The sequence below is a fragment of the Hibiscus syriacus genome, unplaced genomic scaffold (genome assembly GCF_006381635.1).
Source record: "Hibiscus syriacus cultivar Baekdansim isolate YM2019G1 unplaced genomic scaffold, ASM638163v2 tig00111330_pilon, whole genome shotgun sequence".
NCBI lineage: Eukaryota > Viridiplantae > Streptophyta > Magnoliopsida > Malvales > Malvaceae > Hibiscus > Hibiscus syriacus.
The window spans coordinates 8,630,516-8,658,447 of NW_024063059.1; the positions used below are offsets into that span (position 1 = coordinate 8,630,516).

Genomic DNA, 27,932 nt, shown 5'->3' on the forward strand with positions numbered 1-27,932 from the left:
GCTCAATCTCAGCAAACGTTGGGGCTGAGAGTGCTTGAAAATAGATGGCAGGCCTTGGTCGTCACAATGGTCCTGCTCCCTCAAGATGATTCTTGTTAGCTGAAAGGGTGCACTGCTGAGCGTTGTCCGTGGCGAAAAGTATATCAGAAATAAAACCTCCACCGTGTAGAAAATGTAGTACCCTTTTTATATTAAATATTAATTAGGGGCAGGGAAGGGGATCCCGGTTCTAACTCAAGCATTCCGCATTATTAATTCAAGGGTAACATATGCAAATAATCCTTTTATTTTTTATTTGTCTGACTTTAGTCATCAATTTAAAAATTAAGGGTACATGGTCTTTAATATTATCGATCCGTTCGATTTTAGTCCCTCTCCGTCAACTCCCGTTAACCTTTTAACGGAAGTATTAAGTGACAATTAAAAAATTTAAAAAAATAATCTTTTATTACACGTCACTTGCAGCTAGTGACTTATGTATATTTATTTATTATTTTTTAATAGTCACGTAATATTTTTGTTACTTACAGCTTGTAGATTTATTTATTATTTTTTAATAGTCACGTAATACTTCCGTTAAAGGGTTAATGGATAAGGGACTAAAACCGAACGAACCAATAACGCTAGAGATTCAAAATGAATAGATCGATAACGTTAGGGACCATGTAACCTTAATTTTTAAATTAGTGATCAAAGTCGAACAAACCGAAAACAAAAGAAACTATTCACATAATTTACCCTTAATTCAAAGGGGAGTAAAACTCGATTTTTATTTAAAATAAATAAAACTTTAATTCAACCCCATGTTAGAAAATGTAACTCTTAAACTGATTCAATTTTTTAAGTTATACAAAACTTTAATTAATTAATTAATTTTGAAGTCTGAATTGAATCATTTAATTTTAAATGATAGATATGTATCGCATATGAAGAAAATATATGTATATCATATATAATTATATAAAAGTTGTTTAAATTGAAATCAATTAATATCACAACACTATAGATATTTACAATTAAATTTAAACAGAGATTCGAACAATTCGACTAAAAAAATTCAAATACAATTTAAGTTACAAAATAAAACTCTTTAACTAAACTCAATTGAATACTCCCCAATCAAATGAACTATCCCATTCGTATCAAGTTTGAAATGTTATTTTCCTATTCACAAATATTACTTTTTTTCATATTTATATTAATATTTTTAATTAAATATAAATTCGGTCCATCCCAAATAAAAAAAAAACCATAATTGATCAAATTTGCACAATGGTTCCAATCTCTCATCTTGTGCATTAGGTAATTCCATAATTGATTCTGTTTACAATGAGCTTCTGATTGGAACATCCAACATGACCATCTTCTCAAATCTAAATATAAATTTCCATATTATTTTTTATCAAGTAAATACCTGACCCACAGGCTTGAAGTTAGGGGCCAATTTTAGCCCCAAAACCTCAGACATAGCCATTTGAATCCCATCCATCCACCAATAGGAGCAAGGCATACTCAAAATAGAACCAATTGCTGGCTCAACTGCAGAATTGGGTATTTTACCAGACAGGCTTGATGGATTTATAACGTTTTATATTTCCTCTGTGAGTCCTTCAGGTTCATGGCAAGCTTTCCTCCATTTTTCTTGCCTGTAGGAATAGCCTTCATAAGGATAACAGAAGAACCTCCCTTTCCTGATTTCCGAGGTAATCTGGAGTAAGGAAACCTGGATGAATTAAATTTAAACCGAAGACAAATCAAGTAAATAAAAATGATTGATTAATGGAAGAAAATATGAAAGAATGAAAGAAAAAGAACTGTGGTAATTTGCTGCTCTGCTTGCCTATTTCTAAGAACTTGGGTAAGACCATCAGCTGCCTCATTGTGAACTTCTTCCCTTTTGTCATCTGGAGCATTCCGTCCCTTGCATAGAAGATGAATATATAAAAAAGTTAAAACCACTTTTCATTAACCTCATGCTGGTTTACTGACAATGGGGGCATTCTCTCCACTGTGTCAATCATCAAAAAGCTATCAACATACACATATAAATGACCGACCCATAAAAACCATATTCAACTGGCGTTTCAACTGAAGAACACATACATACATATATAACCAACATTTTCAGTGAATAACTAAAAGAGTTAACTTTTTTATAAGAAAACAAAATTTACTTCCAGCAAGGGGCAAACTGAAGATCAAACCAAATGTTTCAAGGAACTCAAAACAATAACTCAACAAGAAGGAACAACATTCAGGATAGTTGAATTCATATAATATATGATTTTCAAAACTGACTGAAAAAACTGATTATCGTTAGCCTCTAAATCGCGGGAAGCAAAATTGTAACTAGACACATTTATCATGACTGGCATAAATAGAAAAAGTGTTATACAGAACTGAAGGCATACTTGAAATTCAAAGGAAGCGTCTCCATATGAAAGAAGCATTTATAAGAAGCTCAATAACCAAATTGCTATGAGTGACTTTCAGAGTGCAGAAAACAATAAAAAAAACAGGTATTATATCTCTGTTGTCATTTCTCAAAACCAAAATTAAATCATTTGCACCTTAGAAAATTCGAACCTTCCTGTCACTTTGCATCATAAGTTTAATTAGTAACTACCTATATATTGAACTATGTTTTGATTTAATCACCAAACATCAAATTAGAATATCCCCGTAGAATTTAATAAAACTGAAACATAAAACTGAATACTACTATGTTACTAAAACTATTCATTTGTAAAGTACTCATGTCCAATACACATTTTGACATAGCTCTGTGCTATGACTTTCCAAAAATATACCCATATCAAACACATACACGTATCCAACATTGGCACAGCAGACTAAGTTACATGGGAATTCTATCCCCTCTTCAGCAGAAAAGAAAAAAAAAGCATCAAGAATAGCTGAAGTTAACAGCATGAACAACAGCCTACCGCTGTGGAAAGAATTAGAAAACAAGCATATAAGCTATCGAGCCCAGGGTTCTCAATGTTATAAGGTAACATGTTAAGATAAATAGAAAGCCAAAAATATCTTCAGTGTTTTGAATAGCTTAAAACAACATCATACTTAGACAGCTTCAATCAAACCCAGAAAGTGTACCAGGATTGTATCCACTAGTGTGCAACATTGTCATCACTCCCATTTAAGTAACCCAGAAAAGTTTACCGGAGTAGTGTGCTACATTATCATTATTCCCATCTAAGTAAAGTCATTAATTTACATAAACAACATAGAACATTGAGTCACAAATGCAATACTGAACTCTTCAATGAAAGACTGAACTTTTAGAAGCTCTCACAATGCATATCAATAGACAAAGCTGAATCCAAGTTAACAAAATAGCAGTGATCGATTTAAAAGAATTATTAGAAAGGGCATGTAACCTTAAATCTTACACGATTTATAGGCGATCCACATTGTGTTCTACTGGTTTCTATCAGCTCCAAACTCGAAATCTTTGGTTTCTTATTACAAACACAATTGTCTTGAGATGGAGGAGGTGGTTTCCTCTTCTTTCTACCAATGGCGCGTGACTTTCCTTTCTTGTCTTTAACTTTCCAGATATTTTTCCTCTTGAAGATAAGCTTGTCAGCTTTCCATTCCTTGCAGCTCGTGTCTATTACCGTAGCTTCACTTCTCGAGTACCCAACCAGTTCCCTCTCTGCTTCTCCTTTGTCTTCTCCTTCTTCTTCTTCTCCTTCCACGTTGTTATTTTGGCTCCTTTGTTCCGATTCCCTCTTCGCTTCTTCCCTTGAACTCAACGACCTCGTTGAAACGAGGACGTCCTTGTCTTTTCTCACGTTATCCGAACTGCTTTTCCGTTCCTCGGTAGAATTAACGTCGGGGGTATTGAAAATGCAAATTCTAGGGTTTGTTTGTTTCCTGGAAGATTTTTTCTTGGAAAACCTGGAGGTTGGGGCTTGTTCGCCCATGTTGAAGAGCTCCGACAGGACATTGGTCATTATACCAAACCATTTCTTGTCTCCGGATGGCTCGGCGGATGTCACCTCCGGAGGTGGTGGCGGCGGGTTGGGATTTTGGAGTTGTTTGTCGTTGGAGTGAGTTGACTCGGCGTTTGAATCCGGCGAATCGGAGGCATTGATGAGCGGAGAAGCGGGAGGGTTGGGATTCGAGAGGAAATGGTCGAGGTCAAGGTTGTCGGCGGCGGGGAACCCCTTGATCGAACGAAGCCGGTCCAGCCAGTTGGAACCGGACTTAGCGGTCGGGATAGAGCAGAGCATTGAGTAACGTCAGATTGAGGTGGTGTGAGAAACATAAAATAAAATAATATTGGGGGTTTTCTTACCAGGATAAGAAAGGCCTGGGGTGAGTATGTACTTGATTATTAGGTCCATTTCATAGCCCAATTTAAAGGGCCTCTTTTATTGCTATTTCTTATTCTGATATCCATTTTAAATTATCTTTTGAATTAATATTTACTTTTATCATAAATGATACTACCGCGTCACATGAAAAATATCTTTCAAAATACGTTTTGTAGGATGTGCCTGACGAATGCATATTAAACTAAAATAAAAAATCCGTCAACTTCAAAAATATGAAAGAAACTACAGATTTTATAATAGTAGATAATTTATTTTTTATCTAGTGTATATTAAATTAAATTTAAATTATTTTTAGAGGAGAAGGAAAAAGAAATTCTAGAAAAAGTAAAATAAATATCATTACTGGATCTAAAAGTTATACCTTAAAAGAATATAAAAACAATTTAATTATTTTTTATTAAGTTAAACAAAATAATATTTATTTTAAATAATATCAACTATTTTTCAATGAATGTCCAATCATATTGCTGTAGTTGTTGGAGCTTAAACCCATACTCTCTAAGAATAATGACAACTTTTTTATCCACTAGAATAAATTGATTTGTACTAATTTGGTTAAGTAGCTAAATGTGATTGCTCGAGTATATCATAATATTGGGAGTTTGCGAATAGGTAAGGAAATATATTAATAAACGGATGATCCTAAAAAGAGTAGTGTGATTGCAAAAGAATGGCTTCGCTCTCTCCCCAAAACCCTATTGCGCCGCCCATTAGTCAGCTAGTAACTATATACATATCACTGTTTAATTTAAAAATCATTTAAAACCAGTCATAATAATATTCATTCATAAATACGATTCTAACTAAAATTAACCAAAAATCAAAACAATTATAAATTAATATTACAAATTCCTTTTTAAAATAAATCTGATAAGGCAACCCAACGAATATAATGTACATGCCACTAAAAAGTCAAAGTTAGGATGTCTTACTGATACAGTCACTAAGTTCGATTTCCATAAGATGCTAGCAAACTACTCACTTCACGTCCTTTACTTTATTTGAACCTACGCATGAAAATCATCACGCGCTAAGTAAAACTTAGTGAGGTAGAAATATAACTAAAATATAAAATTTATAAAATATAAGCAATAAACTATAATTTAAATATTAAAACTTCAAACCGATCTTTTCAAGCCGTATTTTTCCTCATCAGAAACTTGAAAATCATGCTCTTATAATTTCATCAAAATCACAATAATCAACATAAAAAATAGTATACTTTGCATATACTTTCCATTCGGACACATTTCAAAACTTTCATATTATTCATTTTTATATTTTTTTTTCCTTTAAGTCACTTTCAAAACTTTCCTTATTTCATTTTCATAGCCCAATGTATATTTATGAGAATGCAAGGTACATGAGTCAGACGAGTGAGCGCAATAATCAATTCAGTGCTATCATCATAATCAGAATATATAAGCACACACAATGCTATTATATCAAAATCATAATGTGCACACAAAGTGCAATCAGATCAGAATATATATACTAGTGCACCCACTAATACACCACAATATATCAAAATCGGAACATATAAACACACACAATGCTATCATATCAGAATCGTAATATGTACACAAAGAGCAATCACATCAAAATATATATACTAGTGTACCTTCAGGTAACACCACAGTATAACAGAATCACTCCACCTCATGTACCCACGACTCTCAATGCAACATACAATGAACTTTATTTTGATTCATAACCACTTAATAAATATCATGCCAAACCAGAATTATTTTCAAATCATAACCGCAAAATATAACATGGGCAGTTCATACCTGAAATCATTCATGAAACTTGATAAAATATTATAGAAATAATTCCAAAATTAAAACACAAACTATACTTTTAAAATAAAACAATACGAGGTTGATTTACCACAAGTCGTCTTCAATCAGGATAATTAAATAATTAAGTTGCACTTACATTAATACTTTATATACAAATCAAAACATAAACCTCACCAAACTTTAATCTTAATTTCTTGCTACCAATTCACTTCTTCACGAATTTTTCCAATGGTCCATATTATTTTCCATCATTTTAACATTTGGAAATAATATTTCTAAGCTTAATTTAACGCCCTTCAAATTTTCCTGAAATTTCTATTCGATTCGATTTATCAAATTTTTAGCAAACTTTAACACTTTCTAGTTTTTAACATAAATTTCGGATCAAGATTCTAATTTCAATAAAACCCCACTCTCAAGAGTAAACTATCCATTTATGGAATAAGAATTCTTTTTGGTAAAATTACCAATTAGGTCCCTAAACTTTTCCTAATTTTATGCTTTGGCCATTAAACTTTCAAAGTTTACATTTTGGTCACTAACCAAAATTTTGGGTATTACAATTATTCTCCCTTATGAAAATTCATCCTCAAATTTTCAATACTTACCTGATGTAAATAGATGAAGCATTGTTTTTTTCATATATTTCTCCTTTGTAATTAGCTTTCCAACTTTGATTTGTTTTACAAGCTTTAATAAATATCGATTTCATATCATAAGTCAAATTCTGACTGCATCTTTATATCCTTCACCACTTTAAGAAACACTTTAATGAAATATCTCTTTTTCTTTTTAAATTCGAGTAAGACTTTTGTTGATCGACAACAATCTTGAGATTGTCTTAAATAATCTTTTCCAGTTACAAAGTCTATTGTAACTCGTTCTTATTCCAACTAAGGGATAGAAATCAATTATAATAATCCAGAAGGCACTTGATACTATACTTTAACTCGTTGACATGTCAACCCTTTAGAAACAAGCTTGGTGATAACTCTTTTCATACCTATTTCTAATATCAACTTTTTCCTCGATAATATAAATATCAGTAAGACTTAACCTTAACGTATTTGGTTTCACCTTTTTTTGCTTGTTCTATATTTGATAAGAACATTCCATCTTTTCTTTGAAGATGCTTTATTCGATCTAGCAACAGAAGCTTTAACTTTAGTTCTATAATGAGAGCACCATCTTTCCTTAAAATAATAACGTATTAAAAAATCTCATAACTGAAATGTCTTTTGGCTTTATCGTATCAATAACCTCATTAATATTTCCTGGTGGTAGTCGTGACGTACATCATCAATCTTTAAGGAATTTAATCCATTTCCTTTATTTTCACATATTTTGACTTTTGACTTTTGAGATTCACATAGATATAACGTCACTCGCCATATAGATTGTAGCATTAAATCAATGATGTAAACAAAACTGTTGCCAATTCAAGATCACGAGTCAACTAATTTCTTTCATGATTCTTTAGTTTCTTTGAAACATAAGCCCTAACGTTTCCTTTTGCACGAGTATGCATCCAAACCATTATGAGAAGCGTTACTATAAATCACACAGTCCTTCCAAATCCTGATTACATTGACTTTGGAGCTTATGTCAATATTTTTTTAACATCTTGAAGTTTTCTTATCATTTATCTGTCCAAATGAATAACACATATTTCCTCAATAGCTTGGTTAGAAGGAAGATAATCATCAAAATTTTTTGTATGAACCTTCGATAGTAACCAACAAGTCCCAAGAAACTTCGAAATTCGAAAACATTTTTTTGGACTTTATCATTTGACTATATCTCATTCTTCCTTTATATATATATATATATTCTTATCCTCTCGTCTGGGACCACATGGCCAAGGAACACAACCTTAGACAACCATTATAATGTTGGGACCGTCAGTGCCCCCATGCCGTAGAAAAAACAAAACGTGAAGGTCTCACCAACGATCCAAGTACGTTAAATCCAAAATTAGGAGGAATAGATGCGATTACTTACATTGGGTTCCTTGAAAATCAACAAATACAACACGACTAACGGAAGTCACGAATAGTTCGAATCCTAGACTCCATGAAATTTTGTCCTAGCCTCTACTTAGTTCACTAGGTTGAATAGCAATTAAGAGCAAAACCTTTCTAGGAATTTAGGGATTTTTCCAAAAAAAAAACATTCAAACGGCTATTAGACCAATATATCCCTTATATATGTGTCACGCTAGCTATTAGGAGTTTTAAAATTTCGAATTTAATTAGAAATACAATTACTTTAATTACATTATTAAATATGGTATTTATGTGTAATTAAAATTACTCACACATATATATATATATATATATATATATATATATATAATATATATATATATATATATATATATATATATATATATAAATATTACACATTTTATTCATGTGCAATCAAATTGTACATATGTGACACATTTATTAGTTGCTCTCTTTTTCAACCATTGGGTGCGACCCTTTAGGTTCCTGTAACGTTAGTAGTAATAATTAGAAGTATTCTAATATTAAAAATAATGAGTGATATCTAGCAATATGTCATTTTTACCTAAGTTATGGGAAGTCATTAATCTACATAACATATCCGTGACTAACTCTTTCAATGTATTATATCCTTTTGTCCTTTATATCTAGAATAAGCACAAGTCTTGGAATAGTCACACTTGTATAGCCCATCTATTATTCCTTGATATCTAGAGTAGACTATAATAAACGAATAATTTGTGATATCTCATATCAACTTATTCGAGCATGGCCATGCGTTTTTTGTCTCACTCAATCAAGTGGCCTGTGATATGTTTCCTATTATGTAAGAAGGACAAATCCTATCTCGATCATTCACACCCCTCTATGTATATCGTGATATATTCAATATGTTGTAACTTGTAGGTTCCTGTACTCTTCGTACATTTTAAATTTAGTAATCCTAATTTTGCTTTTATGAAATTAGGTAATTATTAAAATTGGAATATGTAGTTGGACATATTAAACTCTACTTCTCTATACCTAGGGTAGTGTTAATTCCATGTAATCAAATTATAACATTTTGATTTAACACAATCACTAAGTCGATTGAAAATTTTAAATCAAACACTTGTAGGAAGTCATTTTCACTTTCTTTTATAGACGATTAAGTTCCAAAGCCTTTAGGAGTACGAGATATACTTCAGAACTAAAAATAAATTATATGAACAAACAATTTTTATTAAGAAAATATTAAGTAAAGTTTTTTTAGGAGCTAAACATTATACATGTTTACAGTTATTTTGGATCATGTCCCGATTTAGTTCTAGAACACCCTTTTTTATGTAATATTGATAAAATACTTTTGTTTAATTTACATGATTCAAGTTTGTAAACAATCTAACCAAAAATTTAGCTAGCCATGCCATATGTATAAGAAAACACAAGCTAATCATAGAAAGTAAAGGATAAATTAAAAAATGCTTGATTGAAAATTTTGGTTGGTTGTAATTTTCCCAACCATCTCTATATATTCGAGACTAAACAAAAGGAAAAACCATTCCACCTTCAAGTGAATACAAAGTAAAAGAGATGCCAATAAATTTTAATGTTGTTTGTACAATGTATATAATATTAAATTTATTCCTTACAACCATGGAAGCTCAAGCAGGTTCTCTTGATGTCGTAGCTAAGTTTGGCGCAAAGGCAGACTTGAATGCAGATTTGAGTAAGGTAAGAAAAATTATAGCTCACTTTAATACTCTAACAGTGAAAAATATGTATAACTTTTTTATTAATCTATATTGTTATAGCCATTGTTGGATGCTTGGAAAGAAGCTTATGCTTCACCAACTCCAACAAAAATTGTGATTCCTGAAGGGACATATTTATTAAGTCAAGCAACCCTGGAAGATCTTTGCAAGGCTCCAATTGAGCTTCAAGTTCAGGGAAATATAAAAGCACCAACTGATCCTAAATATTTCAAGGAGCCTAAATGGGTTAGCTTTCTTCATGTTGAGAACTTTAAATTGTTTGGTGGAGGAGCTTTCGATGGACAAGGGACCACTGCTTATAAGAGAGAAGGTTGAGAAAAACACGACTTCTATAGTAACCTCCCCATCGTAAGGTTTCTTACATTTCACAAGAATTAGATATTATTTTTAATAGTTATAACTAATACATATTTTTTTCTCGTGACTCTTTTAACTCCAAAATTAAATAGAATATCAGGCTTGATTTTTTTGACCAATGCAATGATACAAGATATAACTATTAGAGATAGCAAACAGTTCCACGTAAATCTTTTGGGATGCAAAAACATTACTCTCGAACATGTCACTGTATCTGCCCCTAAAGATAGCCCAAACACGGATGGGATTCACATCGGAAGATCAGAAGGGGTTAAAATTATAAACATAGATATCAAAATTGGTGATGATTGTATTTCAATTGGGGATGGTTCCAAAAATCTGGTCATCACATGAGTAACTTGTGGACCCGGACACGGCATCATCGGTAGTCTTGGAAAGTTCTCAAATGAAGAACCAGTTGAAGGAATTAAAGTATCCAACTGCACCCTAACTAATACTTCAAATGGTGTTAGAATCAAGACTTGGGCAGGTCAATTTCCTGGCACTGCATCGGATATTTATTTCGAGGATATCACCGTGACGAATGTTAGTTGCCCCGTCCTAATTGACTAGAAATATTGCCCATGGAATAAATGCAAAATGAATGTATGTACATACTTATCAAATACCCAATACAATTAATATAGTTAATCAATCATTTAACTAGTAGATTGATCTTGTAGGAAGAATCAAATGTTAAACTAAGCAACATCAGCTTCAAGAACATTCATGGTACGGCTGCACTTCCAGAAGTTGTCAAACTTGTTTGCAGTGGTACTTTTCCTTGTGAAAATGTAGAACTCGCCGACATTGACATTACTTTTAGTGGACCGGATGGACCTGCAAAATCTGAATGTAAAAATGTTAAACCAAAAATTACTGGCAAACAAAATCCTGCTGCATGTTCTACTCCTGTACCAGAAAACCCTACCCCTACGGTTTAAGTGTTGGCTTGCAATAAAAAAGTGAACGTAACATATGTATCTTTTCATTTTATATAAATGCATCCATTTCATATTAATTCTAAGTTATTAAGAAATATTTATATTAATTTTTAAAGAAAAATAAACCTTAAATGAAAGAGTAACAACACGTATGTGGTAATATTTTAAGTATTTTGACTAATTCGTTTCGGATGTGTGCACTACACTTGAATGTAAACGATCTTTCAAATATATTTCAAATATATTATCTAATTTTGAATAAAATATTTTTTTTTACAAAATTGGCTCTTGTTTGACAACTTTTTAACTTCTAATGAAATTGGTTATATTTTGATTTATGTCTCTTCATTTAATTTCATAAATTAATATTTAATTTTTAGGACATCTTATAAATATTATTTGTTTATGAAAGTCATATATGAAATGTCTTATCATAAAATAAGTAGAAAAAAATGTGTCATAAAAACTTTTTCTAACAAATTTGTAGCTTTGATGACATCGTTGCCTTCAAAATGGATAATTATCAAGAATATATTTATTATGGAAAATGTTACAGTATGTTGTAACTTGTAAGTTCCTGTACTCTTTGTACATTTTAAATTTAGTCATCATAATTTTGCTTTTATGAAATTAGGTAATTGTTCAAATTGGAATATATAGTTGGACGTATTAAACTCTACTTCTCCATACATAGGGTAATGTCAATTCCATGTAATCAAATTATAACATTTTGATTTAACATAATCACTAAGTCGATAGAAAATTTTAAATCAAATACTTGTAGGAAGTCAATTTCACTTTCCTTTATAGATGATTAAGTTTCAAAGCCTTTAGGAGTACGAGATATACTTCAGAACTAAAAATTAATTATATGAACAAACAATTTTTATCAAGAAAATATTAAGATTTTTTAGGAGCTAAACATTATACATGTTTACGGTTATTTTGGATCATGTCCCGATTTAGTTTTTAGAACACCCTCTTTTAAGTAATTTTGATAAAATACTTTTGTTTAATTTCCATGATTTTTGCAAGCAAACTAACCAAAAATTTATCTAGCCATGCCATATGTATAAGAAAACATAAGCTAATCATAGAAAGTAAAGTCTAAACATATTATTTACACACGTCGGTTAAATTAGAAAAATGTTTGATTGAAAATTTTGGTTGGTTGTAATTTCCCCAACCATCTCTATATATTTAAGACTAAACAAAAGGAAACACCATCCCACCTTCAAGTGAATACAAAGTAATCGAGATGGCAATAATTTTTAATCTTGTTTGTGCAATGGGTATAATATTAAATTTTTTTGACCAATACAATGATACAATATATAACTATTAGAGATAGCAAACAGTTCCACATAAATCTTTTGGGATGCAAAAACATTACTCTTGAACGTGTCACTGTATCTGCACCTAAAGATAGCCCAAACACGGATGAGATTCAATCGGAAGATTAGAAGGGGTAAAATTATAAACACATATATCAAAATTGGTGATGATTGTATTTCAATTGGGGATGGTTCCAAAAATCTGGACGTCACAAGAGTAACTTGTGGACCCAGACACGACATCAATATCGGTAGTCTTGGAAAGTTCGCAAATGAAGAACCAGTTGAAGGAATTAAAGTATCCAACTGCACCCTGACTAATACTTCGAATGGTGTTAGAATCAAGACTTGGGCAGGTCAATTTCCCGGCACTGCATCGGATATTCATTTCGAGGATATCATCGTGACGAATGTTAGTTACCCCATCCTAATTGACTAGAAATACTGCCCATGGAATAAATGCAAAATGAATGTATGTACATACTTATCAAATACCCAATACAATTAAAATAGTTAATCAATCATCTAACTAGTAGATTGATATTACAGGAAGAATGAAATGTTAAACTAAGTAACATCAGCTTCAAGAACATTCATGGTACGGTTGCGCTTCCAGAAGTTGTTAAACTCGTTTGCAGTGGTACTTTTCCTTGTGAAAATGTAGAACTCTCCGACATTGACATTACGTTTAGTGGACCGGATGGACCTGCCTAATCCGAATGTAAAAATGTTAAACAAAAAATTATTGGCAAACAAAATCCTGTTGCATGCTCTACTCCTGTACCAGAAAACCCTACACCTACGGTTTAAGTGTTGGATGCAATAAAAAAAGTGAACTAACTTATGTATCTTTTCATTTTATATAAATGCATCCATTTCATATTAATTCCAAGTTATTAAGAAATATTTACATTAATATTTTAAAGAAAAATATACCTTAAAAGAAAGAGAAACAACACATATGTGGTAACATTTTATGTATTTTGACTTATTTGTTTCGGATGTGTGCACTGCACTTGAACATACATGATATTTATCTTTATTTCAAGTAAAAATGCTAAGCAATCGTCATTAAAGCTATATAAAACTACACGATGTGTCAAACATACAAAGTTTACTTATTCAAACTTTCTATTAGATCCGTTTCAAAATTCCAATAATATATTGAAGTCTCAAAGACATACTACTCTAACGCTTACTCCGGGTGCGAGTCTGATTTTTTTTGTTGAAAATTTATTAAACTATTTTGAAGATTAACCTTGAAAAAAATGAAATACATAATTTTGAGCCTTGAGGTTAGACTTTTGTTTACTTTACATGTGCAAGGCTATAAAACAAAATATTGTCTCAGTATGTTAAAATTTGTCAACTTAACTATTCATTTTTAATTAAATATCAAACAATTAATTCCAATTTTTAATATTATTTTAAAATATAGGTCTCGTTTGAATATATTTCAAATATATTATATAATTTTGAATAAAATATATTTTTACAAAATTGGCTCTTGTTTGCCAACTTTTTAACTTCTAATGAAATTGGTTATATTTTGATCTATGTCTCTTCATTTAATTTCATAAATTAATATTTAATTTTTTGGACTTCTTATAATATTTTGTTTATCATATCTGAAATGTCTTATCATAAAATAAGTAGAAAAAATGTGTCATAAAAACTTTTTCTAACAAATTTGTAGCTTTGATGATATCGTTACCTTCAAAATAGATAATTATCAAGAATATATTTATTATGGAAAAGGTTACAATATGTTGTAACTTGTAAGTTCCTGTACTCTTCGTACATTTTAAATTTAGTCATCCTAATTTTTCTTTTATGAAATTAGTTAATTATTCAAATTGGAATATGTAGTTGGACGTATTAAACTCAACTTTGCCATACCTAGGGTAATGTCAATTCCATGTAATCAAATTAAAACATTTTGATTTAACACAAGCACTAAGTTGATCGAAAATTTTAAATCAAACACTTGTATGAAGTCATTTTCACTTTGTTTTATAGATGATTAAGTTTCAAAGCCTTTTAGAGTACGAGATATACTTCAGAACTAAAAATTAATTATATGAACAAATAATTTTTATCCAGAAAATATTAAGTAATGTTTTTAGGAGCTAAACATTATACATGTTTACGATTATTTTGGATCATGTCCCAATTTAGTTCTAGAACACCTTTTTTTTAAGTAATATTGATAAAATACTTCTGTTTAAATTACATGATTCAAGTTTGCAAACAAACTAACCAAAATTTTATCTAGCCATGTCATATGTATAAGAAAACACAAGCTAATCATATAAAGTAAATTCTAGCCTTATAATTTACACACGTCGGTTAAATTAGAAAAATGTTTGATTGAAAATTTTGGTTGGTTGTAATTTTCCCTACCATCTCTATATATTTGAGACTAAACAAAAGGAAAAACCATCCCACCTTCAAGTGAATACAAAGTAAAAGAGATGTTAATAATTTTTAATGTTGTTTGTGCAATGTCTATAATATTAAATTTATTCCTTACAGCAATAGAAGCTCAAGCAGGTGTACTTGATGTCGTAGCTAAGTTTGGCACAAAGGCTAACTTGAATATATATTTGAGTACGGTAAGCAAAATTATAGCTCACTTTAATACTCTAACAGTGAAAAACATGTATAACTTTTTTATTAATCTAATTTGTTTTAGCCATTGTTGGATGCTTGGAAAGAGACTTGTGCTTCACCAACTACAACAACAATTGTGATTCCTGAAGGGACATATTTATTAAGTCAAGCAACCCTGGAAGGTCCTTGTAAGACTCCAATTGAGCTTCAAGTTCAGGGCAATATAAAAGCACCAGCTGATCCTAAAGCTTTTAAGGAGCCTAAATGGGTTAGCTTTCTTTATTTTGAGAACTTTAAATTGTTTTGTGGAGGATCTTTCGATGGATAAGGGACCGCTTCTTATAAGAGAGAAGGATGCGAAAAACACGACTTCTGTAGTAACCTCCCTATCGTATGGTTTCTTACATTTCACAAGAATTAGATATTATTTTTAATAGTTATAACTAATACATATTTTTTTTCTTCTTGTGACTCTTTTAACTCCGAAATTAAATAGAATACCAGGCTTGATTTTTTGACCAATGCAATGATACAAGATATAACTATTAGAGATAACAAATAGTTCCACGTAAATATTTTGGGATGCAAAAACATTACTCTCGAACGTGTCACTGTATCTGCACCCAAAGATAACCCAAACACGGATGGTATTCACATCGGAAGATCAGAAGGGGTAAAATTATAAACATATATATCAAAACTGGTGATGATTGTATTTCAATTGGGGATGGTTCCAAAAATTTGGACGTCACAGAAGTAACTTGTGGTATCTTAAAGACAATACACCCGCAAACCTAAGGGATGCATTGTACTTAATGCATGCAATAACAAAAGGAAAAGCAAAAACAAACAATAATTAAAAAAACAATAACTAAAACATGAAAAAGGGAAGAAAAAATTCCCTAAGTGGGCTTTTTGGGGCTCTTGCACGGACTGAGAACATTTGGACGGAGACGTTTTGCTGTTGTATTAGCTTTCACCGAGCTCTTCCTCTTCTGAATTATTGAAGTTGACGTGACTTTTGCCACAACAACATCAGAGATTGGAGTAGTAGATACAATAACATCTAACATATTCTTTGCTTCATCTTCTGGTTTCTTAGCACCGACGGTTGGTACAAAGAGATTGCTCTCAGGCGAGTTCACAATAATTGATTGCTCGACAACATCGATGAACTTACTAATCACCTTTTTTGTGTCTAATTCAGGATTCTCAACAACTATAACATCTTTTGCAGCTTCAGATTCATCAGGTCCAATAGTTTCACTGCAAATTTTTCTGCTGGAGCATATTCTCCTACAGTAACTTTCTCTTGTGGTAATTCTCTGCTTAAGGTCTCTTTTTCCTCCATAATCTCAACATCTACTGGTAAAAATTTAGTGGATTTTTTCCATTCCATCTTTTTTTCGACTTTCCCTTCATCTTCATCCTCTTCAACTCCCTTTTTAGCTTCTGATGATTTAGTATCCATAACCATGACATCTTTCTCACCAACCAGTTATTTAGCATTAGCACTTTATGTACTTGTCGAACTATGGCTAGCATCAAGCATGGCTGGTTGCATCAGATCTTCTAAAATCTTTGCTGAAAATATCATAAACAAGCCTTCGGCTTCCTTAAACAACTTGGCAAAAATACTCTTTGTGGGTAGATTCTTACTCTTGGCATACTCCCAATATTGGACTTGTGTGTTGTGCATTTGAGATTGTTTCCGAAGAGAGTGGCTCAGCAACGCCATAATATTATCCTACTTAGCACTGATGGATGCTATAGCATTTTTCAGGTTTTCCAGACTTTGATTCTCCAAAGGTGGGAATTACGATGTGGCTATGGATGTGGATGGCTTGCCACGAGCTTTACTGGGGTTAAGGCCATCCTTTTAAAAAGTTCACCTCACAGCTGTGGGGGTAATTGGACTACAATTCTATATGATGTGGTCAGAAGATAATGCAACCACTTGTGCTTGATAACTCAGTGCAATGATTAGTAATGGAAAATATAAATAGCTTAAGGTCTTTTGAGCACACGCAAACATCTCAACATATATAATCTTCCCAACATCAATTTTTCTTCCCGATAAAATAGAGGAATAAGTAAAATCATATCTTTATTATTTGTAGAGAAGTGCATAGAAGGCATTAAACGCATACGAAGAAAAATAAACCATACCCTAGTATCACGATGAATATCAAGTCGCTTAATGGTTTGAACACCTGTTGTTGATCTCATCCAAGAACGCCCAGGAAAACAAACGTCTCTTCCAATTTGCTCTGAATATTCTTCAGTCATATTATCAATGAATGTCAAATGCTCGTACGGCTCCTCATCGATACACAATAGAGCATTAATAGGCTTTGTCCACCAGTGAACCATTTGCTCGCAAACAAACACGAATCGTTTAGTTTGATCGGTGAGGTAGTTGTAGAACTCCCAAACCACTTGTTGGTTGATATCACCGGGGTGATCGAAAAACTTCTCCAAGCCGTGCTTTGTGACCATTTTGGAGATATAATCAAACATATAGGGCTCTTTCTCAGTGGATAAATTGAAACCTTACTCGAAGAAAAAATCTCAGCGAAAAAACTCTTCTTCATACCTTCGTTGTTACTCATCGTCCATAAATCTTGTCACTTCTTCAATCAGAGAAACTTTTTGTGAAGCAGCTGCTAACGACTGTGGAGTGGGTGTTCGGCCGAATGGCTTTGTGCTAGATTTTTTCCTTTGTGCCATGGAAGAATTCTAGTAAAGGTTGAAGTGGAGACTAGGGTTATCAAAAAGTCACAAAAAATGAAAGATAGTGGGAATGAAAGGGTAAAGTAAATAGGTTTTTATTAATGGCGTGAAAGAGGGGATAATTAAAATTCAAAATGTAAGGGTGAAAGGATAAAGTTTATTTTGAACGGACGTCTATGATTAGATATTGTGGTCGGTGAAAAATATAGGAGGAAAAAATAATGGTTTACATCTCAGTATTACCAAGGAGGGAATATTTACCGTCGGGTACTACTATAGCTTCAGGAACAACATTTAATGTACACTAATCATATAATAGATGTGCAGCGAAGACCAATTTACAGAGAGCGGTACCAAAAATAACAAAATCATGTACAAAGAAAACCAAGAATAATAAGCTGATAAAGAAAAATAAATGTCAAAGAAATTGACTTATTCAAAATGCAAAAAATACTAAAAAGGGGAAGGATCACTTAGTGTGATTGAAACAAAAATGCTAAGGTTTTTTTTTGCTGGCAATAATGCTTTAAATACTACCTATTGACTTTAAATGTGCTTTCATCCATCAAGTTCTTTAATAACACAACTCCATGAGGGAAATCCTCAAGGATTTTAAAGGGGCCTGACCAACGAGATTGCAACTTCCCAGGAAATAATTTCAATAAGGAATTAAATAGCAAAACTTGATGTCCAGTGATGAAGTGTCTTGGTAAAATATGTTGGTTATTCCACTTAATTCTCTTATCTTTGTAAATACGTGAACTCTCATAGATATTGTTTCAGAGCTCCTCTAGCTCATTAAGCTCTAGCATTCTTTTCTCACCCGCATCATCTAATTCAAAATTTAGCTTTTTAATGCCCACATAGCCTTATGCTTTAGCTCTACAGATGATCGACAAGCTTTTACATAAACAAGTTGATACGAGGACATCTCTAATGGTGTCTTGTAAGTGGTTCTATAAGCCCATAATGCTTCTTCCAAGTGTCGTGACCAATCCTTTTTAGAAGGATTCATAACCTTCTTAAGAATTAGCTTAATCTCTCAGTTAGATACCTTAGCTTCTCCATTGGACTATGGATGATATGTTGTAGCGATCTTGTACTTCACACCAAAGTGATTCAATGCTCTAGCAACCTGATTTCCAATGAATTAAGATCATTCATCACTAATAAATGCTTGGGGTGTTCTAAAGTGAGTGATTTTTTTTTGCAGAAAATGTAATACCGTTTTATTATTGCTATTTGGAAAAGAGAAAGCTTCCACCCATTTGGAGACATAGTCAACAACAACTAAAATGAAAAGTTTACCACATGAAGATGGGTAATGATACATAAAATCTAATCCGCAAATGTCAAAAAGTTCAATCTCCAGAATAGGTTGCAATGGCATTTCATTTCACCTTGAAATATTACTTGTTCACTGGCAACAATCGTAATGCTTTACAAACTCATTGGCATCTTTAAAAAATAATGGCCAATATTACTTGCATTGAATTATTTTTGCTGCTGTGTGCATAGCACGAAAATGACCTCTATAAGGGGCATTAAGACAATGTTATAGAATATTTTGATGTTCACACTCAGGGATACATCGCCTCATAAGTTGATAATTTCATTGTTTAAACAAGTACGAATCTTCCCAATGATATTGTCTTACATCCCTTATAAATTTCTTTAAACCTTAATAGTTAAGATCGGGTGGAATCATCCCATTAACTAGATAATTAGCAAAATCAGCATATCATGGCAATGTTGTAGAAACAAGTAGCGCTCATCAGGGAAATTACCTGGAGTTATTACAAATCTGCCAATCTCACTACCCGATTCTAACCTAGATAGGTGATCAGTTACCTGATTTTCAGATCCCTTCTTATCCCGAATCTCAATATCAAATTCTTGGAGTTAGAGAACCCATCGAATTAATCTGGGCTTAGTATCCTTCTTGGTAAATAAATGCTTCAACGGTGAATGGTTAATATAAACTATTACTTTCGTGCCCACCAAGTAAGAAGAAAACTTGTCGAAGGCAAACACCACAACAAGCTACTCTTTTTCAGTGGTGGTGTAATTAACCTGAGCATCATTTAATGTTCTACTTGTGTAATGTATGGCTTGAAACCTTTTTTCTTTTCGTTGCCCTAACACTACACCTACAACAAAGTCACTAGCATCACACATTAACTCAAAAGGTAGATTCCAATTTAATACTACAATAATAGGAGCATTTACTAGCTTCATCTTGATTGTCTTAAAGGATTTAATCACTTCATTGTCAACAAAAAACCTTTTGTTTTGCTTTAGTAATGAACAAAAGGGTTTAGTAATTTGAAAAAAATCCTTGATAAATCTCCTATAAAAACTAGCATGACCAAGAAAACTTCGATCTACTTTCACATTAGTTGGTGGAGGCAATTTCTCAATAACTTCTACTTTTTCTTTATCTAGTTCAATGCTTCAATTCCTTTTTCATCGCTAATGACACTTTCTGTGCTACAACATTTTCCCAATGCTCTTGTGCCAAAACATCAATCACGTCAAGTGAGAAACATTCAATATTATAATTTATAGAAGAAGCATTAATCAAAACATTAAAAGTGATATGCTCGTCATTTAAACGCATAGTAAACTCTTCTTTTTCAACATCAATTAATGCTCAGCTAGTGGAAAGGAATGGTCGTCCGAGAATAAGAGGAACATTTTTATCCACTTCATAATCCAAGATAATGAAGTCCGTAGGAAATATGAATTTATCTACTCTCATAATCATATTTTCTGCAATACCACTCGGATGCATGGTAGACTGATCAACAAGTTGTAAAATGATTGTAGTTGGTCTTGCTTAGCCCCTCCCAAATCTTCTAAAAATGGATAAAGGCATTAAATTGATACTTACACCTAAGTCACACAAAGCTTTACCAATAAATTTATCACCAATATTACAATGAATAGTAAAACTACTTGGATATTTAAGTTGGCGGAAACTGACTTGTAGCCATAGCGTTGCAGCCCTCAATAAGAGTAATAGTTTCAAATTCACCAAGTCTTATTTTCTTTGAGAGGATATCCGTCATGAATTTGTTGTAATTCAGGTTTTTTTCCTAAAGCATCAATTAACGAGATGTTGATAGTGAGTTAGCGAAATGGATCTATTAACGCTTTGTATTATTGATTTTTTTTAAATGTTGTGGAAATGGTGAGGGTGGCTTTGGCTGTAGTTGTTGAGGCATTGAAGTTGATGGAGTATCAGCAGTGGTTGGTGTTGCTATTGGCAAAGATTCTATGTAATACCCCAACCCGTATTCGGGTCAGATACGAGTCTGAGATGTCACATTGACATTTTAAAACCTTTACTTTTACAAAATAGCAGATCATTTAGACTTATATTAAGAAAATATGATAAAATATTGTTGAATTATGTTCATTATAACCAATTTAAGAAAATATACGTTTTTATGAACAATACTATACGGTATGAACAGTACCATGAACAGTACCGAGTGTTAAATTTTTTTCAGATTGCTTTAGGGGTATCGATACCCCTGCTACATGTACCGATACCCTGCTACAGTTCCTTTGGTTCAAATTCAACTATTCCATTTACATTTGTCTTATAACTGATCACTGATATACATATTCTTAAACCATTCCAAAACAATATTCTCCATTCCTTGGTCTTTTAATATTCTCTAATTAACATCCATCCCCTCTACTTTATCTTGTCCATGCTGTAAAGAAACTATTCTATTTCAAAACAATAAAGTTCCTTTAATACTATAATTTTCAATATGTCTGAACTAATTAGCTTTATTCTCTGGAGGAGAATACAACTAATTCATATCTGATTTAAAGTTGAAAACCATAATCTCTACCTTTCTTTGATGGTGCTTAACTTTATGAAGCACTAATTTTCTTAATCATCTGAGATTTTTGTTCTCCGATCCTTTCATTTTGAGCTCTCTCTAGAGCTTTAACGTGATTAACCATTTCTTGAAATGAGAACAAATTCAAAACCAGTAACATTCTTTAAATTTAAGGCGCAAGCCCTAAACATCAAATCACTTGAATCTCTTTTCAGTCTAAATTAACTCAGCAACACATATGCTTAACTTATTAAACTTACATTCATACACATGTACGTGTAATTCCCTTGCATCAAGCTCATATATTCTAGATTTGTTTGTCTTATAAACTGGTCATCGATTTACTTATTCTTGAATTCTTCTACAAACAATAACTACGTCACTTGATCTTTTAACACTCTTATGGTGACATTTGTCCACCATACTCTAGCTTGCCCATGTAGTAACGAATTACTCAATTTAACTTCTTCACTTTGGAGAAATGAAAACTTCTAACATTATCTTCATATCATTTAACTAAAGGTCTGTAACAACAGAACCTTCCTCAATTTCACCCTTGAGCTCGAGTGCTTTAAACTCTTTAAAGTATTTTGATACATTCATTCTATGAGTTAAAGAAGTGGAAAATAGAAAACACATCAAAATATCATTCCACATCATGAAAACATTCTCTAATCTTATATAGACACTCCCTGAGGTGTTCGCTCTTCTCCCTACCTGGACAGGGCAGGTGCATGCTATTACCTTCAGGTATATCGCCCTGTGCTTCACTTTGGAAGCTCTTATGATCATAAATCTAATATAACATAATAATTTAACTCATTAACAAGACATTACACTCCTTACACTATCAGATCAAATTTTTTCCCACTTTGTGTTGGCATGTATACTTTTTAAAACACTTTTAACTTCATTTTTAGCCTAGAATCGGCTAAATCGTAGCTCTGATACCATTAAATGTAACACTCCAACTCGTATCCGACCCGAATACGAGTCTGACATGTCACATTGACATTTCAAAACCTTTACTTTTACAAAATAACATATCATTTGGACTTTTATTAAGAAAATATGATAAAATATTGTTGAATTATGTTCATTATAACCAATTTAAGAAAATATACGTTTTTATGAACAATACTATATGGTATGAATAGTACTGTGAACAGTAGCGAATGTTAAAATTTTTTCAGATTACTTGAGGGGTATCGATACCCCTGCTATAGGTACCGATACCCTGCTACAATACTGCTACAGTACTTTCGTAAAATATGTATAAATTCACAAAAATCTAAGTTTTCATCCGTATAAAATTACCATTTACATATACACATTTAAAACATTTCAAAACTCAATCATATGATTTTACAAACCATTTATAGCATATCGGATTCAAATCTTTATTACATGCCAAACATTATCATTATTACAAAATACATACTATTTAATTATTTTCTGATATGATCTTTGGAAAGGAGGAACTGACCTGTCTTGCATAACTTTTATCAATCTTTCTCTTCTCGAAACCTACGTGTGAAACAATCACACGTTAAGTCTATGACTTAGTGAGGCATATAAACATATAATAGTAACTCTAACTTATAATCATGCATGAATAATTACTACTATCATATCATACACCAACATATTTCTATTCATATATAAAATCCATACATGTACATATATGATTATCTTCTTTCTTATCATTATCCTATTATTATGATTAATATCTTTTATCGTATAATCATATATTTATCATTTATACACATCATATAATTCATGTAATACATTTCATATAATTAAAAACATATATCCTTTCATATAACCAATACATGAATATGTAATTTATTCCATATAACAAATCACATATACATATCACATTTAGTATATTTGTTTAATCTCTTTATTAGCCCATGTACATTATTAAGAACTTTAAGGTATTCGAGTACATTGAGGTTGTGCACTATTGTTGTCACCACAGCTCGTTTAAGTCCCACTGAGTGGTATATGGAATTTTTCCCGAAAGACCTGTGAATATGTCCCGAAAGACCTATGGGTTGTCCATATTCACCGAAAGACCTATGAGTTGTCCCGAAGGACCGCGTAGACCCTCGACTCTTGGCATGCTAACTATACCTATAGCTCTCATATCATATGACATGGGCATTATCATTTATAATAGTTCATATCATTGCTCTTATGATCACATATTTCTTTTCTTCTGTCACATACCACATGTATTCGTAACCATCTATCTCTTATCATATAACATGTATCACATATTGCATATTTATATGCCACATATTTCATATCACTTGCATGGAATAACGTAAGTGGTTTCATATAGCTTATATCATTTCTCCTTTGTTCATATACATGTCATATATTATTCACATATATTCATATATACATCACATAGCACATAAGATAACATATCATGCATATCACATAATTGCTATCATATTTTTCATATATATTTATGTAATTCAATATCACATATTACATATAATAACATATGACACATATACACATTTTCATGTACTCATGCACACATAAAGATCACATAACATTTTAGAAATTACTCCTTACTATAATAACTCTGTCATTGGCTCATCGCAAGCCAATGTTTGTTGAATAACCTAAGTACAAATTAAATTGCACTCACCTTAGCCTTGCTTTGATTCGATTCTAATTCTTTGATTGTTTCGGAACTTTTTTAGGCTCAATATCTAAATAAACATAATTTTCTAGATGATATCATAAGCCTAAACCTTATAACTTGATGTTAATAACTCAAACTAGTTTAATGAACCAAAATTCCATTTTTTTCTTTAGGGGGTATCGATACCCTCCCTAAGGTATCGGTACCCTTATAGAAATCTGTAAATTTTGCCCAAATATCACTATTCATGCACAAAAATTCACTATTTCCAGCTTCAATTCTTCATGTTTCATTCCTTTTCATATTCTTAACTCAAATATACATACTTAACCAATTTCTAGTCATTTATCACAGTCAAACCTCAAAATCCTATTCTCCATATAAAAATCAATAATCATACCAAATTTTCAGTATACTCTAAATTCAATTCTATCACTTCATATCTCTTAATTAAGTTGATGACAAGTCAAATTTAGTTTCAAATTCAACTTATCAACTATATTTCAAGATTTCACTCAAGAACTCCAAATCTTTAATCTTCCCTAACTCCTTTATCTTTTGATTTTAAGATAACTTAAGCTTAATTATCATCTAATGATCAAAACCTAAACTTTAAATCAACAAATAATCAACCAAAAAAGAAACTCACCTTTGCCTTTAGGGGTTCACGATGAAGAGAAGAGAAGAAAGAAAGAATAAGAAGACAACTCTTCCCCCACGTGATTCATTCATATAAGGGGAAAAATATCTTTCTTGTCAAATGACCATTTTTCCCTTTAATTCCTTGAATAATTACTAACAACTTTTAAGAAATATTCCCCAATAAATCATTGAACTATTCAACTATTCTACTTTAATCACCAAATTCTAAAATTTTACAATTTAGTCACTAACCCGGTATTGAGGATGTTACAGTCTGAATTACTACACTGTCCTGGGTTGGATGTTGTAGTATGGCTCATTTGTGGCTATAACTCAACTTATTTGCCTTTTCCCTTTTAAGTTTCATCATCATTTTTCTATTTTTCAAATGGCTCCCCAATATGAATTCCACTTCTTGTGGTGATAGCCTTATAATGCTGCTTCAGATTCTCTATATCGCTAGGCAGTATTTCTTGTAACTGATTATTTAGAGCATTAGCCATTTGGTCTATTTAATTCTCTAGAGCTCTTAATGATTTTGACTGGCTCTCCATATACACTTTCATCAAACCTTCAAGAGATGATAAAGTGGAAGATTGTGTAAAATATATTGACCTATATATGATTGATTTTGTAGTGGCTGAGCAACTTGTTGTCGTGCTTGTAGTTGTGGTAATGGTTCCTATCTATTATAATGCCACTGCTGATAATGTTGTTGTTGCAGATTAGCAATGTTCTGAATTCTCTAGGAAATATTAGGGTAATTCTTGAGATTAACATTATATGTGTTGGAGAAAGTATTGCCATTCATTTGATAATTTTGCACATAATAAACAGACTCTGGATTTTGTGGGTATTCATCAAAGTTGTGATTATCGCCACAATAAACGCAAATGATGAGTGCTACAGTCTTAACTTCATACATTCATCTTGTTTTTTGCAATTTCTTTACCATATCCAGCAATGCTAAAATCTGTGATGCATAGAGTTAAAAGCTTCAAAATCTACTATTGCAGCATTCCTTTGTCAAAACATGCTCATTGTATTCAAATATTGACAATCATTAGTTGAGACCCTTTCCAAGAAGTCGTATCCTTCATTGTATGTCTTATCTAACAGAGGTTCATTCGCTGAAGCATCAACTACCATATGTGTGTGTAAATATTTATCCCGTTCTAAAATATCTCCATTTGAGTTCAATGTGGAAAACCATGCATAGGACATTTCTTAGCAACTCCTTAAATCGTTCCCAAGCCTTATATAAGCTTTCATCATCCATTTCCTTGAAAGACTTTAGCACATTTCTAAGCTGGGCATTCATATTCGATGAATTAAATCTTATTAAAAAATTTTGTGCTAGTTGATTCCAGGATGCTATAGAACCTAGAGGTAGTGAACTCAACCAAGTTCGTGCTCTATCACGTAGCGAATAAGGAAATAACTTCAGCTTTAGTGCCTTCTCCATAACACCTTACTAAATAAATGAATTGCAAACCTCCATGAAAACTCTCAGATGAGCTTTAGGATCTTCAACAATAGACCATCCATACTGTGCCATAGATTGTAACATTTGGAATATGATTGACTTTAATTCAAAGTTCGTAGCATTAATCACTGACCTCATGATGCCTTGATGCTTATCATCTAGTTTCAGGACTACATGTTCACGAATAGGTTAGTTTTTATCATCCATGTTATGAAATAGATGTCCTACTTCAATGCTAACAGGGAACTCCCGATCCTCTCCATGCTGGAGCATTAGCATAGCAACATTCCCTGGTCTAGCCATAATTGGTGTGTTTCTCGCAACTTCGCGGCGACATTGTTTAAAAGTCCTTTTAATTTCTAGATCAAACGGATCTAAATCATCGTTGGTTCTGGGCATAAACTAGTAAAAGTAAAAACTAACAAATACCTACAAAAAATAACAATGTAAGAAAAATACAGAAAACTCTAAATCAAAATGATGCTCCTCGGCAACGACACCAAAAACTTGATGCCTGGTTAATTGCTACAGCTTAAGTGCAAGTGTATACCAATGACCAAGTAATAAGTGGTAACTCAGAGAGCTACAAGTATCGAATCCACATAGAGAAAAATGATCTTCATTAGAGTTTAAAGCTTAATCAATATGAAAACATTTTCTAAATAGGATAATAAAATCAAGATAATAAACACCACATTATGCTACAACAACCAGAGAACACTAAGATATCTATCAAATCACAGAAAAATGATATATTCAACATCTTATATTAAGTAAATAATAAACACTACTCTTATGTGATTAACAATAATTAAGACCCCTTGATATACTTTAATAACTTTTTTAATCAAAGATATCAAAGTATTAACAAAACTCACTACTCTTCAGCAATACCAATGCTATCAAAAGTGTACAGTAAAGCAATCAAATCTATTTCTAGACAATAATCATAATACCATACATTTAATTAAAAGTATTTCTACTAATAATCATGAAGCAACAAGCACATAAAAAGTAGTATCAAAATAAACACAAGAATAGTCAATCCAAAATATCATCCACAAAGTTTAAAGAACATTCAAATCACTCTCTCTCAATAGAAAGCTTTGAATGGTGATTTGCTGGCTGTCGATGCTACTCAGATGAAACTACTCTTGTTGCAGTAATCCCTGTAAGAGAATTAAGCTTCCATGGATTGTAAAGAACCAATGTACAAAATGAGTACTTCCTAATAATTTCTCAATTGTCTCGTTCCAAGCATTCAAAGTACTCCTATTTATATATTTGAGGCAATTTTTATCCTCAATGAAATACATCCACGTTTCAGGTGGTATCCATCCCATTTATAGCTGCCCAAGTCAGGTGTCCAATCCACAAC

General features: G+C 32.1%; 2 protein-coding genes, 1 long non-coding RNA gene and 1 other non-coding gene across 9 annotated transcripts in view; 3 read left to right on the forward strand and 1 right to left on the reverse strand.

Annotated features, from left to right (window-relative positions):
* Positions 1–1,322: 1,322 nt before the first annotated feature.
* Positions 1,323–27,526, reverse strand: LOC120158554. Of its 5 annotated transcripts, none has more exons than XM_039169372.1 (6): positions 27,516–27,526; positions 24,558–24,562; positions 17,812–17,819; positions 3,411–4,275; positions 1,841–1,920; positions 1,323–1,723 (listed from the first exon to the last, which is right to left on the reverse strand). In XM_039169372.1, exons 4-6 carry the CDS (start codon positions 4,254–4,256, stop codon positions 1,579–1,581), a joined length of 1,071 nt encoding a protein of 356 aa, XP_039025303.1. In that variant the 5' UTR covers positions 4,257–4,275; positions 17,812–17,819; positions 24,558–24,562; positions 27,516–27,526; the 3' UTR covers positions 1,323–1,578. The 5 variants fall into 5 exon arrangements, with proteins under 5 accessions (XP_039025303.1, XP_039025302.1, XP_039025304.1 ...); XM_039169371.1 differs by having other exon boundaries at positions 3,399–4,275; XM_039169373.1 differs by having other exon boundaries at positions 1,325–1,708; positions 3,399–4,275.
* The window catches only part of LOC120158556, a 30,610-nt gene continuing 12,509 nt past the window's right edge, over positions 9,832–27,932 (forward strand). The window contains exons 1-4 of one of the 2 annotated variants that reach the window (XR_005519244.1): positions 9,832–9,882; positions 15,321–15,439; positions 16,213–16,218; positions 26,264–26,269. This is a non-coding gene — a long non-coding RNA (uncharacterized LOC120158556). Of the gene's footprint in view, positions 9,883–15,257; positions 15,440–16,212; positions 16,219–26,263; positions 26,270–27,932 lie in introns of those variants that run through there. The other variant, XR_005519243.1, reaches the window with a different exon arrangement.
* On the forward strand, positions 10,673–11,237 carry LOC120158555 (polygalacturonase-like). The gene is made up of 2 exons (XM_039169376.1): positions 10,673–10,886; positions 10,964–11,237. Exons 1-2 carry the CDS (start codon positions 10,881–10,883, stop codon positions 11,222–11,224), a joined length of 267 nt encoding a protein of 88 aa, XP_039025307.1. The 5' UTR covers positions 10,673–10,880; the 3' UTR covers positions 11,225–11,237.
* LOC120158844 lies at positions 26,275–26,379 on the forward strand. The gene has a single exon (XR_005519287.1). It is a non-coding gene; the product is annotated as a small nucleolar RNA R71 (small nucleolar RNA).

What these genes read in the sequence shown, in the direction of transcription:
- LOC120158554 (XM_039169371.1), bottom strand. Translation starts at nt 4,256, where the DNA reads ATGCTCTGCTCTATCCCGACCGCTAAGTCCGGTTCCAACTGGCTGGAC. An exon ending in TAAATCGTGTAAGATTTAAG is followed by an intron (nt 1,921 to 3,398) that starts GTTACATGCCCT and finishes CTTCTATGCAAG; the next exon opens with GGACGGAATGCTCCAGATGA. An exon ending in ACCCAAGTTCTTAGAAATAG is followed by an intron (nt 1,724 to 1,840) that starts GCAAGCAGAGCA and finishes TAATTCATCCAG; the next exon opens with GTTTCCTTACTCCAGATTAC.